Consider the following 18742-nt stretch of genomic DNA (forward strand, 5'->3'; position numbering starts at 1 on the left):
CCCCCATTAACGTCCAAATTGCACCAAAACCCTTTAATTCGTTTGTGCTACGTTTGTGCTGGTTTGTGCTGCTAAAAGAAATATTTGTGCTGGTTTAATTTTAAAGTTATAAAGCTATAAATATTACACCTGTGACATCACCAGCCCCCCATTAACGTCCAAATTGCACCAAAACCCTTTAATTCGTTTGTGCTACGTTTGTGCTGGTTTGTGCTGCTAAAAGAAATATTTGTGCTGGTTTAATTTTAAAGTTATAAAGCTATAAATATTACACCCGTGACGTCACCAGCCCCCCCATTAACGTCCAAATTGCACCAAAACCCTTTAATTCGTTTGTGCTACGTTTGTGCTGGTTTGTGCTGCTAAAAGAAACATTTGTGCTGTTTTAATTCTCAAGTTATTACGCTATAAATATTACACCCGTGACGTCACCAGCCCCCCATTAACGTCCAAATTGCACCAAAAGCACCTCATTCGTTTGTGCTGCGTTTGTGCTGGTTTGTGCTGCTAAAAGAAATATTTGTGCTGGTTTAATTTTAAAGTTATAAAGCTATAAATATTACACCTGTGACATCACCAGCCCCCCATTAACGTCCAAATTGCATCAAAAGCACCTCATTCGTTTGTGCTGCGTTTGTGCTGGTTTGTGCTGCTAAAAGAAATATTTGTGCTGGTTTAATTCTCGAGTTATAGGCTAAATAATATGTAAAGTGATGACACTTCAATAATTCACCACCATCAATAATTTTAATGTCAAAACTTATGTGATAAACCTATTCTCTCTATGTGACTTCTTTATGAGGGGAATCTTTATTTTAAGCCATGTTTCCATGTGGACCCCAGTCCGAGATGCAGAAAAGGGGTGGGGACCTGTTGACTGTAAGCAGTCATTTTCAGACAGCAGTTCTTCCCAACCCCCAAAATTTCTTTTCCAGGTAAAAATATAACTAAAATAACAGTAACATAACCTATTTTCAAGATTTTAGACTTTGTCACTTAATGAAAAGTCTCTAGTAGACTCAACATCAGTGATAAAATACAGAAAATATTATATGAAAAATGCAATGTATGTTTGATTTGTCATGCAGTTTAATGGGGATCAGCAAATTGTTTGCTGTGGGAAATTTATCAAGTTTTCATGGTCATTGCTTGGGGCAATGTATTCCCATATGTGTATCACTGTAATGACACTAGAAAGAAGTAATATCCTTAGATCATTAACATTGTTAGCAAAAATTTACTGCAGCATCCACTTACAAAACACAAAAATATATAACCCTCACCATATAACGTCATATTAGTCATTCAGGTTATACTTATTTATCCATCTGTCTCCCTGTGCAACTTGCTGTCAGTTCTGTTAGGTCTTCACACATCTTCATAGATTACACATTTATACTTTCCACCATGCTGCCCTGCATATTTATTGTATTAAGATGCACTGTCTTGTCTAATAACACTGCACTCATTCATTTTGTACTTTACTTTGTACCCTTTCACTAGATAGCATGCTGCACCAAAACCCTGGCAGAATGTCATTCTGCTCCACTATACACCACATTACCACATTATGAATACCTACATTTTAATTATGCTCACTGGCCAGTAAATTGGGCTTCAACAATCCAAGGCATGATAAAAAAATTTTTTTTATGCAACCTTTATTTAATAAAAAAAAAAAAAAAAAAAAAAAAAAAAGAACATTGTCCCAGCAACAAAAAGTTCATTGTCACGTTTGAGGGTCTGAGCATACTTTTCTTTTGTCCTCTCCTCAGGCGACTGTTGACAAAAAAGGAAAGTGTTTTTATAACACAAACACATAATTCTCATTTCAAGGTAATTTATTGCTTCTAATAAAACCCTGTAATAGTCCTGTGAGAATTTAAATCATATTAATGACATTTAAAACAAGACTGGACAGTTCTGTGAAAAATATAAAACAAACATATGCTGTACATATATATTAATAGACACGTGGAACAAAAAAAAACCTGAAAATGATTGCATCAAAAATAACTGATGTTCTTTTACATAGATGCCGAAGCTGCCAATTTGTAACAAGGATGATGTCATAAAACTCATCCAAGCTGCTAGGGATACAATTGTCAGAGCACAGTGTATTGCCCACCCCTCTGAAAAGGTGTGGACAGAACTTAGTGAACAGCTTGGTGGAAAAATGACTCCTAAAAGCTTGTACACATTCGTCAAGATGGATCGACACAACATTTGGCAAAGCCTAGGTATACAAGTAAATGAGGACAGTGACAGCTCTGATTCTGATAAACATTCCACACAAAAGACAAATAACATCAACTTTGAACTTACCATCCCCTTTCAAGAGTGGACTGACATCTGGCAAGAAGAAGCAGTCTACAAGAACAAAGCTGCACAGTCAAATGAAAGAACTTACACCATCTTGAAACATGGCACATGGTCTAATGTCCTAAATGAAAAGATCTGGAACATGACCAAATTAGCCTGCACACTTAGATTTAAAAGAGCAAAAGTGTACCCACAGAGTGCATCTAAGTGCATTGACATCGCTGGCCACTGTACTGAGTGCAATGCAAAATTGTGCATTTCCAGTGAAAGTCTACCAGAGGTGAGCACACCAGCAGTGCTAAAATGCAGAATAGATAACATTGATGAAAGTCTTCATACTGGGAAGGCAAAACGCATGCTATCTGGAGAGAAAAGACTGCAGGTCTCTAAAGAACTCTGGGAGGGTAAAAAACTGCCACATGTGTGGCGAGCCGCAGAGGCTTACAAAATAATGGCACTCGGTGACCCAGAGCCTAGCCACCTACCAAGCCTGAATACATTAAGAAAAGCAAAACAAGAGAGAGGGGATAAGGAGTTAGGACACAAAGACCCCATCCTTTCCCTTCATCTGATAAAATACAGTGTGCCTCATAGGGGCAGTATTCATGACATAGGCCTTGACAAATTTTTTTGCCATTATTGGACCCCCTCTCAACTACTAGTCTACAAAACATTAGTAAAGACTCAAGGTTCAAGTGTAAGTTTTGATGCTACAGGTACAGTAGTCAAAAGGCTCACTAGACCAACAGAAACATCAGGACATATATTTTTGTATCAAGGAGTTCTGTCCTCACATGGAGATACTTCTGTTCATATCCCAGTGGTGCAAATGCTGTCTGAGCGGCATGACATTAATGCCATATCAAACTGGCTCTCTGAATGGCTAAGAGCAGGAGCATCTGTACCAAAAGAAGTTGTTTCTGATTTCTCCCTTGCATTGCTGGGTGGTCTTGTTAAGGCCTTTACTCCTTACTCTGATTTGAAGACCTATATAAATGAGTGTTTTGGTGTACTAAACAGCTGGAAGTCAACAAAACTGCCTCCTTGCTTCATCAGAGTAGATGTTGCACACTGCATAAAGATGATTAGTCAATGGGAATGTCTCCATAAGAAAGCAAGGCGGGTTAAAGATTTTTATCTAAGAGCCATGGCACAGCTTCTTCAGTCTGTGACAATCCAGGATGCAAGGCAGCTCATACACTCTATTGCAATTGTTGCACTGAGTGAGTCTGAGGGTAATGACAAAAAGGGCATGCCTGTCATCTCAGAGATTTGCAAAACAAATCTGAAAAAAAGAATTGCTGATGGATACGATCCACTCACATGCACTGATGACAGTCTGGACACAGTGAAGACTCAGGAGCCTGTGACAGAATGTACCACTGATGTTAAGAAGTGGGTGATTGACATCTGCGAGGAAAGCAAGATTCTGGCTGTTCACGACGGTGATCGGGATAATTTACATTTTCTTCCAGAATTTATTCCCCATCTAATAAGACTAGGTTCTTATCTACCTCTCTGGACAGGTGTAATGGTTCCACTTTTCAAAAGTGACAGCATCACAGCAAGCTCTGCCCATGCTGAAGCTGAATTCAAAAATTTGAAGTACGGCCTCTTCAAACATGAAAGTTTGCCAATTCGAGTAGACCGCTTCATCACTCGACACCTTGGGTTCATTGAAGGGACCATGAGACTTTCTTCAGCAGCCACATCTGCAAATAATGAGAAAACAATATCAAAGTCAAATGAATGTGGACATCCTGCAAACATGAAAGATCAGTTGATTCAGGAGAACAAACAAATACAGCAGTCTACAGAAGACTTAATGGAACAGGAGTCTCCGATTGAAAATTGGAGAGGCCTTGGTCTGCCATTGAAAAAGAGAAAATCATCATACCTTGTACACTGTCCAGAGTGGCTACATGTTGATTCATCTCTTAAAAAACAAAGAACCCAAATTGGTGTTTTAAAAAATGGCAATTACTCTGCAAAACAGCCCATTAAAGTAGACAAAACACTTGTGAGCGTGATCAATACCTGTGCCTTTGACTCCTTCTGCCAGTGTCTCTGCTGTGCCTTCTGTGACAGTGAAAATTTTAGCTCCTATGTAACTGAACAGCAAGACAATGTTGAATTGTTCAATTTGGTTAAGACCACAACCATAAGAGGAGTACAACAGGGTGTGTACAAACAGAGGGCAAAATTGTTGTTAGACATATTTAACTCTGTTCAACTTAAGTCAGGTGTGGAGCAGGTAAATGCAGAATGCAACATCGCTCACTTTATCACCTCAACAATGAAGCATACGCCAAGTGTCACAAGCAAAAGTCAGTGCTCCTCTCCATACTGCAGCCGTAGTTTGGTACGCTCAAGAGAAATTCCTCTGATTCCAGTCAATGTCGATATTTTAAATACAGAAGGAATGAGAGGGCTTCAGGCTGCACTTGAAGCAGGTCTGAGGCTGGAGCCATCAAAATGTCTTCAGCCACTGAAGTCTCCTGAAAAGTGTCCAGACAGTTTAAAAACAGAACATCCATCAGCACTGAAATTTATGTGCAATGGTTTGGTCACGCACAGTTATGCAAGTGGTCCAGCACTGTACATTGAAACAGCAGCAGAATGCAGTTTCCCACTAAGTGAATTCCCCATCAACATTAGTCTGAGCAAAGACTCGTTCACACTCAGAGGCATTGTGGCATTTCTCCCAGGGCCAAAAGACACTCTTGGACACTATGTGGCCTACTGCAGGAGGTCATACTTTGTCTGGGAGCGATATGATGACTTTTGTAATCGCGTCATGACAGCCCCTGAAAACACAAAAATTCAACCACATGTTGTATTTTATACAAAGGACTGATAGTCTTTACTTTTATGGCTGGATGCCATAAAAAAAATGATCAGTCATCAATTGTGAACTAGATTGTTTAACCTACAATGTTTCTATTTTGTATCACATGTTTACGTTCTGTCTTTAACAATTTTGTAATTAATTAATTGTAACTGTTTTTACATTCATACTAAACATAACCCACTTCTTGATATTCTGTGTCTTGCATTTCAATTAGTATTGCATTCATCATTGGTGAGTGACATCTACTGAATACACTACCTGTCAAAAGTTGACACACACCTACTGACGCCACTGGACCAATATTTGTAGAATTAAACCAGCACAAATATTTCTTTTAGCAGCACAAACCAGCACAAACGCAGCACAAACGAATGAGATGCTTTTGATGCAATTTGGACGTTAATGGGGGGCTGGTGATGTCACAGGTGTAATATTTATAGCTTTATAACTTTAAAATTAAACCAGCACAAATGTTTCTTTTAGCAGCACAAACCAGCACAAACGCAGCACAAACGAATGAGATGCTTTTGATGCAATTTGGACGTTAATGGGGGGCTGGTGATGTCACAGGTGTAATATTTATAGCTTTATAACTTTAAAATTAAACCAGCACAAATGTTTCTTTTAGCAGCACAAACCAGCACAAACGCAGCACAAACGAATGAGGTGCTTTTGATGCAATTTGGACGTTAATGGGGGGCTGGTGATGTCACAGGTGTAATATTTATAGCTTTATAACTTTAAAATTAAACCAGCACAAATATTTCTTTTAGCAGCACAAACCAGCACAAACGCAGCACAAACGAATGAGGTGCTTTTGGTGCAATTTGGACGTTAATGGGGGGGCTGGTGACGTCACGGGTGTAATATTTATAGCGTAATAACTTGAGAATTAAAAAAGCACAAATGTTTCTTTTAGCAGCACAAACCAGCACAAACGAAGCACAAACGAATGAGATGCTTTTGGTGCAATTTGGGCTCTGATGGGGGGCTGAGTGACGTCACGGGTAATAAAATATAATACTTAATTTCTCTAAAACGGTGCCAGCACAAACGATGATTCCTACGGCACAAACCAGCACAAACGCAGCACAAACGAATAATAATATTTATATTCCATTTCTGACCACATGGGGGGCCAGCTTCACGGAGGTACCTCAGCATCCCTCTACAGCACTGGAATGAACACGTTGTTAATGGTTTATGTTATTTTGTCCAGCTCTTTGTAGGGTGTAATACCTACATTCTGCCACACGATGCCGCCAAACCCCTCAAACCCTGACTAACTTTCACAAGTTGCTGTATGAACGCGTTCCTTCTCTGTAATATAGAGGATTTAAATACACTATATGGCCAAAATTATTTGGACACTAGGCCATAAGCTTCCCTAAACTGTTGCTGCAAAGTTGGAAGCATCTCATTTCCTTTATATATTGATTTATTACACTTGTTAGCAACTGTTGTGGCTGAAACACATGACTTGTAAGGGATGTTCCAATACTTTTGTTCACTTACTGTAGTTTATAGTATATTTTGGAATATGCATTTATGCACATTTAAAAGCTCAGAGCCTGCCCTGGAGTAAGAGGCAACATGGGGCCACGTCCCTAACCTTTATCTGCTGAGCTCTGTGCTGGGATTCCTTTAGATTTGTGAGCTTGCTCGGCTGCGAGCGCCTGCCAAATGAATAAGTGCAACGTAAATAATTATGTGAGGTTCGACTGTGCAGGGAAAAACGCTGCCTTATTAAGTCACAGAAGGAAAACTGTGTTTACACACAGCACATCCTCTTCAGGCTTAAACACACACACACACACACAAACCAGTGTAAACACACTCGTACACTACTGCAGACGTAAAGACCAAACATCTCCCATGTGTTCTCACTCTAATGCATGCAGCAGTGTGAGGCACAAATTCCCACAGACATAGTGTATGTGCTGTAGTATCTCCTCCTCCTCAAGCAGCTCCAGTGTAAATTCCACTCTATGTATTTTGGCACTTACAGAAGGTTCTTCACTACACTTAGGACCATGTGGTAGATTTTGGATGTTTCTCAGAAGCATCACGTGTTCCTCACCTTCCTCGTCGTTCCCATCCCAGTTCCTCCGGTTGTTTCCTGGCTCCGGGCCCAGGAACATGCTGGGAGGCGCCTCAGAGGAGGACCCAAAAACTCACAGAGTCCAAACACAGTCCCGCTGTGAGAGACTCGCTGTGAGAGACTCGCTGTGAGAGACTCGCTGTGAGGCTCCTTCAGCTCCACTGTAGACCTGAACATCAGATCTCCAGCGTTACTCATCTGACCTTCCTTCAGAAGCAGCGTCAGACCAGGTGAGTAGCAGCTCGTTATCTCCTGGTTACCATCTAATCTATTAACTGTCTAAAAGTATGTGGACACCTTGGACACCTGTGGCTATAACAGTCTCTACTCTTTGGAGTGCCTCAGTGAGCTTTGCACATTTAGCCAAAAGAGCGTTCGTAATCTTTGACAAGAAGACCTGACTCATGGTCAGCATTCCAGTTCATCCTAAGGCTGTTAAATAGGGTTGACAGTGTATCCATAGACCTCACTTTGTGCACATAGGCCTTCCCTAAACTGTTGTCACAAAGTTGGAAGCATATTTATTTTATATAATTGATGTGAGTGCTGGGTGTGGCTGAAGCACCTGAACTCCATAATTAGGAGTACCGGATAATTAGAGGTACCTGACCACATGTACATATGTATCTTGTAATATCGCGGCCCTCCTTAGCTAGCGTGAGTGTTGTGCATCCCGCGGAGGTGGAAATGTACTAGCGCACTCCAAAGAGCTGTAGCGTACCGAGAGTCAATCCACCAGCAAGTGACAACCAAGCTCTTAAAGAAGAAGAACAAAACCAGTATAACAGGTAAAAAGAGGACTACCACTCCGAACTGCTTCAAAACCAGCCGGGAATCACGGTACAAACATTTAGTGCTTCTGTACACGTGTATCTGTATATATGATCAATACAACATAATAGAACTTCTGGAACAGAAGAGAATAGAACAAAACAGAATAGAACAGAAAAGAACAGAACAGAATAGAACACAATAGAACAGAACAAAACAGAAAAGAATTAATAGAATACAATAAAAACAATAGAAAAGAACAGAGCAGAACAGAACAGAACAAAATAGAATAAATAAAATTTAAACAGAAAAGAAGAACAAAATACAATAGAATAGATTTATTTATTCTATTTGGTTCTGTTCTATTCTGTTCTGCTCTGCTCTGTTCTATTCTGTTTTTATTTTATTCTATTAATTATTTTATGTTCTGTTCTGTTGTACTTTGTTCTGTTCTGTTCTGTTCTTTTCTGTTCTATTCGGTTCTATTCGGTTCTGTTCTTTTCCAGAAGTTCTGTTCTGTTCTATTCTGTTCTATTTTGTTCTGTTCTGTTCTGCTCTATTCTATTTTAATTTATTCTACTGTATTCTGTTCTATTCTACTCTATTGTATTCTATTCTATTCTGTTGTCCTATTCTGCTCTATTCTATTTCATTCTATTCTGTTCTGTTCTATTATGTTCTTTTCTGCTCTATTCTATTTTATTTTATTCTATTTTGTTCTGTTCTATTCTATTCTATTATGTTATGTTATGTTATATTCTGTTCTATTCATTCTATTCTGCTCTTCTTTTCTGTTTAATTCTATTTATTCTTTTCTATTCTGTTGTATTTTATTATGCTCTGCTCTATTCTATTCATTTCTTTTCTATTAGTTTCTATTAGATTCTATTCAATTCTGTTTTATTTTATTCTTTAATGTACTATTCTATTCTTTTAGGTTCTGTTCTGTTATATTCTGCTCTGATCTCTTCTATTCTATTCTCATCTATTGAGTTCTTCCTCTAAAGGCTTGTACCACTTACAGAGGATTATAATGATTGAGTGAATGATCAAGTCTGTGTTACACCGTGATTGATTGCGCCCCCTGGAGGCGGCGCTCCTGCCTCACACCCCTTGTTTCTGGGGGAGTGTCGGACCCACCCAACTCCTCACTGACACTTAACCTGTGTCCCCGGGTCTCTGACCTGTGCTCTATACGTGTATGTATAGGAAGCATGACAATCAAGGCTTTCATCTCATTGTTTTAGTGCTAACTGCTGTATAAAATGATGTAAGGTAAATTGAAATTGTGCCAACAGTTTGGGGAAGTCCCTTGCATGATTACATCTCTGAGGAGGATGCCCTGGTAAACACTCAACCCAACTCAACACTTCTTTGTGAGCCAGGACTTCTCTTCCAACATCTGCCTGATCTGACCTTACTGACTCTATTGGCTGAATGGGCACAAATTCCCACAGACACACTCCAAAGTTTTATGAAAAGGCTTCCCAGAGAAGCGGATGATATTAAAGCTACAAAAGAAAAAGGGAGTGATTCAGTATAAATGCTACGTGGTTTTGAAATGGTACATAACAACCAGCTCATGCTCAGTCGTCCACATACTTTTGGCTGTATCGTTTATCTCGTCGTTCCCACAGAAGGAGGAAACTGGTCAGGACGGAGCAATGGCAGCGGTCAGTGCAGGACGTCTATCAGAGGAAGAACTAGCAGCCATCCAGGATGAACAAGTACTGAACGAGATGGTGAGAACACACACACACACACACACACACACTCACACACACACACTCACACACGTTTAGGCAGCACGCTTTGGATTCCAATACCTTTTTTGGGCTGAAACTGTTTGAGTGTGTGTTTCATTACACTGTGTGTGTGTGTGTGTGTGTGTGTGTGTGTGTGTGCGTGTGTGTGTGTGTGTGTGTCTGTGTGTCACAGCTGGACAAGGCTACAGACTTTGAGGAGAGAAGAATGATCCGGTCAGCCATGAGAGAGCTGTTAAAGAGAAAACGAGGTGGGCCCGTCAGCACTGTTAGAATTAATTAATGTGTTTCCGCCACAGCAGTCACTAACAGGTGCAATGAATTCATTATATAAAGAAATTGTGTGCTTCCAACTGTGAAGTAATAGTTTAGGGAAGGTCCTTTCTTGTTCCAGCATGGCTGTGTCCCTGTGATTGGTTTAAAGGAACTCCAGTGTCTTGCACAGAGCCCTGACCTCAACCTCACTCAAAAACTCTGGAAAGAACCGGAACAGACATACAAAGCTTGGAAATAAAATAATTATAAATAATAAATAATAATAAATAATAAAAATATAAATAAATAAAATAATAATAGTAATAATAATAAATAGTAATAATAATTATAATACTACTACTAATAATAATAATAAATGAATAATAATAATAATAATAATAATAATAACAATAATAATAACCTCAAGACACATAAAAACCATGCAGAAGGTGGATTGACTGCTGTAAATTGCTCTGGGGTGTTAGTGGGTGAATGGTTGACTGTTGTATGTAATGCCCTGTCCAGGATGTATTTCAGACCACAGACTAGTTTGGTCTGATGAATTAGATTCAGGTCCTCCGTCACACCCACCTCCTGCATGATCTCCCTTACTGTATGTATAAACCTCCACAGAGCCTCTCATCCCTCTTCTGCACACGCTCAAACCACCTCAATCTCACCTCTCTATCTCCAAAACCTCCTACCTGCAGCCCGGTGGAAACATCCATCAGACGGATTAAATAATGATGTTTGTTGTGTTTTATTTTCTTATTGTGGATGTTCTCAGAGCAGCGGGATCGAGAACGTGCGGCGCGGCAGGAGAACCTGCGCCAGTCCGGTGTGGGTCCGGTCCAGAAACCGGCCAACGATCCCGGCAACACTCAGCAACACACACACAGTGAGTTCCACTCTGGTTATTCACACACGGTACTGTACACCAGTGCTTCATAACAGTGAGAACCAGTGTGAGAACAGTGTCTGGTCCAGGGTCCTTGGACTCGTCTGTCCCCTCATTACTCACTCTGGCGTTGAAATGTCTTGAATGATCTGCCATGCCCAACTGACCTCAGACTGAGGAGAAACCACTTTCATTTATTTTATTAAATCATAAAAGGCTTTAAATAAGAATCAATTTTTCCTCTATCCATCAGTTATTCAGTTAGTCGATCGAGCGGTCAGTTTATTGTGTTGTACTGACCGTGTGTTCTCTTGTGTAGAAGCAGCTCAGGTGAAATCTGCAGGTCCATCACCGGCGGGGTCCTTCCCTAAACCCAGCAGCAGGTGAGAGTCTTAGTGAATCCTTTCAGAAAAAATGGGACAGATCATAAAGCTGAATCTTTATTTACCTGATAAAAAGTTTTTCACTGATCAGCTTCATTGTAGTTTGTAAATAGAAACATGTTTACAATTCAATAAAGTTGGGACAGTAGCGTGTTCCCCTCTGTGTTCCATCAGCGTTCCTATTAACGAGACTTTTAATAATAAGACTTAAGATTTTAAGACTGAGATTTGGGAGAATTTCTCACCGTTCTTGCTTGATTCGAGACTTGATGCTTGATGCTCAACAGTCCGTGCTTGTCGTCGTCTGGTTCTCGTCTTCATGATGCACCGCACGTTTTTAACAGGAGACAGATCTTGACTGCAAATACTTTCTGTATAGAATTGATGTACGACCTTCTATTGGTGTAATAAAGTTAAACGCGTACTGCGTTAAATGACAACAGTTTTCTGAAGTACTCCAGCAGTAGAGCGGTTTCTCATTCGGTGGATCCTTTTTTCATACACAATCACGATTCTCTCACCTGTTTCCAGTTCACCTGTTTATAATGGAACATTTTAGAAACCTGGAACTAAATACACTATACGGCCAAAAGTATTTGGACGCCTGATTGTGAGCTTGTCGGACGTCCTGTATTAAAACAGAGTGACCCTGTGTGTGATCTTTTAGCTTAAACAACAACCTTTTAAGAAGGCTTCTCACCAGGCTTTGAAGTATGCCTGTGGGAATTTGTGCAGCTTTATTATATTGAATGCTGTCTCTGTCTCTGTAGTGCGTCTCATCCAGCGGCCGGCGGGGTCAGGGTTCCCCGTGGCTCGGCTCTCGGGGGCCCGAACACCAAAGACGTCAAACAGATGCTGCTGGACTGGTGCAGAGCCAAGACTGAACCTTACGAGGTGAGAAGATCTCAGACGGTTGGGAGTCTCCTTGGACCGCTTGTCTACTAAGGGCGCGTGGCATTGTCCCTAAATCCCCACATTTATGATTCCTCTTATCTAACATCATCTCATAATCACCATCTATTATTTCTTTTTTTATTCTTATATCCTATTTCTGCATGTTTTCCTTTATCTCCCAGTCTAGTCATATCCAATTCCCCTACTGTATCTCCTGTTAGGTACACGTTTGATACAGGTTAACACACTCACAGAGAGTCAGGCACTGCTCTCTGTTATTCATCATCTCTGTGCAGTACCTCGCTCAGCCAGCTCAACCTATCGTTTCTGTCTTTAGAGATAATTCTATTTATTTATTCTACTCAAGATAGATTTGACTTTTTTTGGTTCACGAACCAGTATGTGGGTCCAAAAAGTATTTGGACAACTAAAGTAGCACAGTGGCACCTCGGTTACCATTTAAATAACTAAAAACTCTCTTTTCCAACCATATTAACCATTTATTAGCTTGAAAATGACATGTTTTCAATATTAAAATATTAAATGAATGTTTGTATAAATAAATACCAGTATAATAAAAACCATTAATTTACTAATAAAATAACCCATTTTTTATGCTGGATGCCCTTCCTGGCGCAGCCCTTCCTCAGACAGCTGATCATGCCTGTGTGGACGCCTGACCGGCTAAGTGGCCAATTTTATTTATTTTTAGCATTTACTTCCACTACCTGCTTAATTCGGTTACACTATTTGATCGAAAGTATGTGGGTGCCGCTCAGGTGGCGCAGCGGTAAGACACGCTAGCATACCAGAGCTGGGATTTTGAACACATCATATCGAACCTCAGCTCTGCCATCCGGCTGGGCTGGGCGACTATATGAACAACTCATAACTGATGCAGTTACGACCTCTACTGGCTGATTGATACACAAAGCTGATCCGCATGTGAACTCGCCTCGTGCAGGGGAAAGATGCAGTCGGCTACTGCACACGTGTCAGAGGGGGTGTGTGTCAGTCTCGCTCTCCTCGATCAGGGCGGGTGTCAGCACCAGTTGAGAGGAAGCATAACATAGCATAAAAAAGTATGTGGACACCCCTTCTAATGTTTGAATCCATGCCTGTTCACTGTTTGTGTCTGCAGGGTGTCAGAATACAGAACTTCTCGTCCAGCTGGGCGGACGGTTTGGCGTTCTGCGCGCTGGTGCACCGGTTCTTCCCCGAGGGGTTCGAGTACTGCACGCTGGACCCTTACGATCGCAGAGCCAACTTCGAGAAGGCGTTCAAAACCGCAGAGTAAGAACTTAAAGCGTGAATGTGGTCATGTACCGTACACTATATGGAGAAAAGTATTTGGACGCCCTTCTAGTGACTTAATTTATGTGTATTAACCACAATAGTTACTATTAGGTGTAATAAATCAATTATATAAAGGAAAACACATGCTTAAAACTTTGGAGCAACAGTTTAGGGAAGGTCCTGCCCTGTTCCAGCATGACTCCACCCCTGTGCTTGGTTTCAAAAGTGAGTTCTGACCTCAGCCCCACTCAACAGAGCTGCTGTTATTCTAGCTGAAGCGATCACACAGAGGTCACTCACACATTTTCGAAATGGGACATCCAACAAGCTCATGATCAGGCGTCCAAATACTTTTGGTCATAACAATAAGGGTCCTAGAACAGAGCCTTGTGGGACAACTTATTACTCTGTTGAGCTCTATAGAGGTTAACTGCAGGCTCTTCCCCTAAAGCCATACATGATGGACTTGTTTACACATGGTTAGTCCAGTACTGAAGAAATGGGCGTGGCCTTATATTGTCTAAAAAGATGCCATCCATTCAGTCTGCAATTTCCCTCTGGGATCAATAAAGTATTCTGATTCTGATTCTGATTCACTGTTTGATGTCTGTTTTACCAGTGCTTTATCCTGGTCAGGGTCACAGTGGGTCTGATTCATTAGGGAAAAGGCAGGAAACGAACTGGAAGGATGCCAGTCTATCACAGGACACACACACACACACACACACACACTTGGGACAATTTCTAGTAACAGAGGAAACCGGAGCACCCGGAGGAAACCCACACGGACACAGACAGAACATGCATGCAGAAAGGACCCAGGGAATTGAACCCAGACCCTTCTTTCTGTGAGGCCTACAGTTTAGGACAGGGTTTCTTTTTATAGGAATAAACTAAACATGACTTGATTAGATATCAGCTGATTAAAATTCTGTATTTGAGATGATTGATGAATTAAATGGAGTCACCGTTTGCCGTTGTCTGTGTGCAGGACGCTGGCCGACTGCCCTCGCCTGCTGGACGTGGACGACCTGTGTCGGATGCGGGAGCCGGACTGGAAGTGTGTGTACACCTACATACAGGAGTTCTACCGCTGTTTAGTGGAGAAAGGTCTCGTCAAGACCAAGAAGAAAACACCCTAACCAAAACACAGCACCCCACCCCACAGAAATACAGACGGTGAGTAACACGGCAAACATGGATCTACATATGGTATGTGGACAAAAGTATTGGGACGCCCTGTCTGAAAATACTATATATGTATAAGTAAATAAAAAAAAATACTGAAGTCCTTGGCACAATTGACACGTTTCTGCTAGAATGGTCAGGACCCCCACAGGACCACCACAGAGCAGGTATTATTTAGGTGGTGGATCATTCTCAGCACTGCAGTGACACTGACATGGTGCTGGTGTGTTAGTGTGTGTTGTGCTGGTATGAGTGGATCAGTCCACTCACTGTCCACTCTAGTAGACACTCCTACCTAGTCGGTCCACCTTGTAGATGTAAAGTCAGAGACGATCGCTCATCTATTGCTGCTGTTTGAGTTGGTCATCTTCTAGACCTTCATCAGTGGTCACAGGACGCTGCCCACGGGGCGCTGTCGGCTGGATATGTTTGGTTGGTGGACTATTCTCAGTCCAGCAGTAACAGTGAGGTGTTTAAAAACTCCAGCAGCGCTGATGTGTCTGATCCACTCGTACCAGCACAACACACACTAACACACCACCACCATGTCAGTGTCACTGCAGTGCTGAGAATCATCCACCATCTAAATAATACCTGCTCTGTGGGGGTCCTGTGGAGGTTCTGACCATTAAAGAACAGAGTAAAACTACAGTCAGTAATTGTAGAACTACAAGTGCTTCTATATGGTAAGTGGAGCTGATAAAATGGAAAAAATGTCGTATCATTTTATATACGAAATTATATCTTATATATACAGTGTATCACAAAAGTGAGTACACCCCTCACATTTCTGCAAATATTTTATTATATCTTTTCATGGGACGACACTATAGACATGAAACTTGGATATAATTTAGAGTAGTCAGTGTACAGCTTGTATAGCAGTGTAGATTTACTGTCTTCTGAAAATAACTCAACACACAGCCATTAATGTCTAAATGGCTGGCAACATAAGTGAGTACACCCCACAGTGAACATGTCCAAATTGTGCCCAAAGTGTCAATATTTTGTGTGACCACCATTATTATCACTGCCTTAACCCTCCTGGGCATGGAATTCACCAGAGCTGCACAGGTTGCTACTGGAATCCTCTTCCACTCCTCCATGATGACATCACGGAGCTGGTGGATGTTAGACACCTTGAACTCCTCCACCTTCCACTTGAGGATGTGCCACAGGTGCTCAATTGGGTTTAGTCCATCACCTTTACCTTCAGCTTCCTCAGCAAGGCAGTTGTCATCTTGGAGGTTGTGTTTGGGGTCGTTATCCTGTTGGAAAACTGCCATGAGGCCCAGTTTTCGAAGGGAGGGGATCATGCTCTGTTTCAGAATGTCACAGTACATGTTGGAATTCATGTTTCCCTCAATGAACCGCAGCTCCCCAGGGCCAGCAACACTCATGCAGCCCAAGACCATGATGCTACCACCACCATGCTTGACTGTAGGCAAGATACAGTTGTCTTGGTACTTCTCACCAGGGCGCCGCCACACATGCTGGACACCATCTGAGCCAAACAAGTTTATCTTGGTCTCGTCAGACCACAGGGCATTCCAGTAATCCATGTTCTTGGACTGCTTGTCTTCAGCAAACTGTTTGCTGGCTTTCTTGTGCGTCAGCTTCCTTCTGGGATGACGACCATGCAGACCAAGTTGATGCAGTGTGCGGCGTATGGTCTGAGCACTGACAGGCTGACCTCCCACGTCTTCAACCTCTGCAGCAATGCTGGCAGCACTCATGTGTCTATTTTTTAAAGCCAACCTCTGGATATGACGCCAAACACGTGGACTCAACTTCTTTGGTCGACCCTGGCGAAGCCTGTTCCGAGTGGAACCTGTCCTGGAAAACTGCTGTATGACCTTGGCCACCATGCTGTAGCTCAGTTTCAGGGTGTTAGCAATCTTCTTATAGCCCAGGCCATCTTTGTGGAGAGCAACAATTCTATTTCTCACATCCTCAGAGAGTTCTTAGCCATGAGGTGCCATGTTGAATATCCAGTGGCCAGTATGAGAGAATTGTACCCAAAACACCAAATTTAACAGCCCTGCTCCCCATTTACACCTGGGATTTTGACACATGACACCAGGGAGGGACAACGACACATTTGGGCACAATTTGGACATGTTCACTGTGGGGTGTACTCACTTATGTTGCCAGCCATTTAGACATTAATGGCTGTGTGTTGAGTTATTTTCAGAAGACAGTAAATCTACACTGCTATACAAGCTGTACACTGACTACTCTAAATTATATCCAAGTTTCATGTCTATAGTGTTGTCCCATGAAAAGATATAATGAAATATTTGCAGAAATGTGAGGGGTGTACTCACTTTTGTGATACACTGTATATAAAAAATGCAAGAAAATGTTGGGGATAGCTGGTTCAGGCAAAATCGTGCAGTGTGTGTGTGTGTGCACGGTTGAATGACTTTTTATGGTCCTGTTGCTCTCCGTTTGTTAGAATCACTTCACTTATTAAGGACGTCGGAGCTGAACTGAGGTTCGGATTTATCTGAAGGTTAAAAATATCCAGCCGCCCCGTCAGTCTACAAGAGCCTCATATTTCTTCATCCAAACTATTCGCTGGTTCCACTTGGGGTGGGGGGTTGTGTTTTTTTGGAAGGGGTGTGTTTATACATCTTATAAGAACTGTTCTAAGTGCAGTTCAGATTTGGTTATTTCTCCTTTTAAGGTGGAACCCTGAGGATCATCTGAGACGCGGTAGCTCTCGAGTTCAAATCTCAGCTCTGCTATCGGCCGGCCGGGCGCCTACACAGACACGTGATTGGTTTTGTGTCTGTACTGGGAGGGTTGACGGCTGAACAGGGATCTTTGTCGCTGGGGTCGGTCGAGGTGCCTGCACAGGGTGGCTCTCTGTACACGGTAAAGCACTCTGTAAGACTCCGCCCCTGACAGGTGAAAAGAAGTGGTCTGTGACGGCATGTGTGTCAGAAGAACATCGGCCCTCCTCAAATAGGTGTGGCGGTGGCAGTACCCAACAGAGGTGGTACTCAACAAAGAAGCTCCAATTGGCCACGTCTGGATTGGGTGAAACAAGCCTCAAAATAATAGCTGCCACTGTTGGGCCCCTGAGCAAGGCCCTAACCCTTGTTAGTTTGACCTACATCACTTTAGGTGGTAAATGTGAATGCTTTCATGTTCTTAACACACTGTAAAGTCAAATGAATGTGGACACTAATCAGTATGTTCCTGGTTCAAGTCCCACCCCTGCCAACCTGTCGCTGTTGGGCCTCTGAGCAAGGCCCTCAATGCTCAGTTGCTCAGACTGTATTCATCACAGTTGCACTTTGGATGGAAGTTTGTGCTAAATGCTGTAACTGTGAGTTTTTACAAGATTTCGGAGTGTCTGTAGGAATTTGTGCCCTATTGGGATCAGTCACTGATTTTGGACATGGAAGCCTGCCTCGTCACAGACGTTCCAATTCATCCCAAAGCCGTTCAAACCACACTGACCACCTGACACCCACGTTCTTCTGTTTTCTGTGTTCTCAGGTCCGGTTCAGGAAAGTGAAGAGGCAGAGATTCAGGAGGGTGAAAAGAGCGTCTCACTTCAAGAAATTCTGCAGGACAGCGTGCACACACACACACACACACACACACACACACACACACACACACCACACACACTCAGGGACAGGGAGACTTTCAGTCCTGCTTCAGTCCTCAAGGAGTCACGCTGTGTTTGCAGGAGCCTCGGGATGATGCTGAATAAATAATAATAACATTCATACATTGTCTGTTTTACCACCTGGTCAGGGTCGCAGTGGGTCTGATTCACTGGGCAAATGCAGGAAACACCCTTAAAAGGTCACCAGTTCATCACAGGACACACACACACACACACACACACCTGACTGCACGCCTTTGGACTGTAGGAGGAAACCAAAGCACCCGTAGAAAACCCATGCAGACACAGAGAGAACATTTCCAAAAAAGCCAGAAAAAACCCTAGCTTCCTGGCTGGGGAATCGAACCCAGGCCCTTCTTCATGTGATGTGATTT

General features: G+C 42.1%; 1 protein-coding gene across 1 annotated transcript in view; it reads left to right on the forward strand.

Moving 5' to 3' along the window:
• The first annotated feature begins 7397 nt into the window (after positions 1–7397).
• smtna (smoothelin a) overlaps positions 7398–18742 on the forward strand; it is an 11551-nt gene continuing 206 nt past the window's right edge. Inside the window, exons 1-9 of the mRNA XM_063014383.1 lie at positions 7398–7504; positions 9683–9787; positions 9984–10059; positions 10851–10961; positions 11281–11344; positions 12115–12238; positions 13380–13531; positions 14526–14713; positions 18233–18742. The exon at positions 18233–18742 is cut by the window's right edge and continues 206 nt beyond it. Of these exons, the coding sequence (XP_062870453.1) occupies positions 9710–9787; positions 9984–10059; positions 10851–10961; positions 11281–11344; positions 12115–12238; positions 13380–13531; positions 14526–14676 (756 nt within the window). The 5' untranslated portion in view covers positions 7398–7504; positions 9683–9709 and the 3' untranslated portion in view covers positions 14677–14713; positions 18233–18742. The remainder of the gene's footprint in view (positions 7505–9682; positions 9788–9983; positions 10060–10850; positions 10962–11280; positions 11345–12114; positions 12239–13379; positions 13532–14525; positions 14714–18232) is intronic.

The sequence above is a fragment of the Trichomycterus rosablanca genome, chromosome 18 (genome assembly GCF_030014385.1).
Source record: "Trichomycterus rosablanca isolate fTriRos1 chromosome 18, fTriRos1.hap1, whole genome shotgun sequence".
Lineage (NCBI taxonomy): Eukaryota > Metazoa > Chordata > Actinopteri > Siluriformes > Trichomycteridae > Trichomycterus > Trichomycterus rosablanca.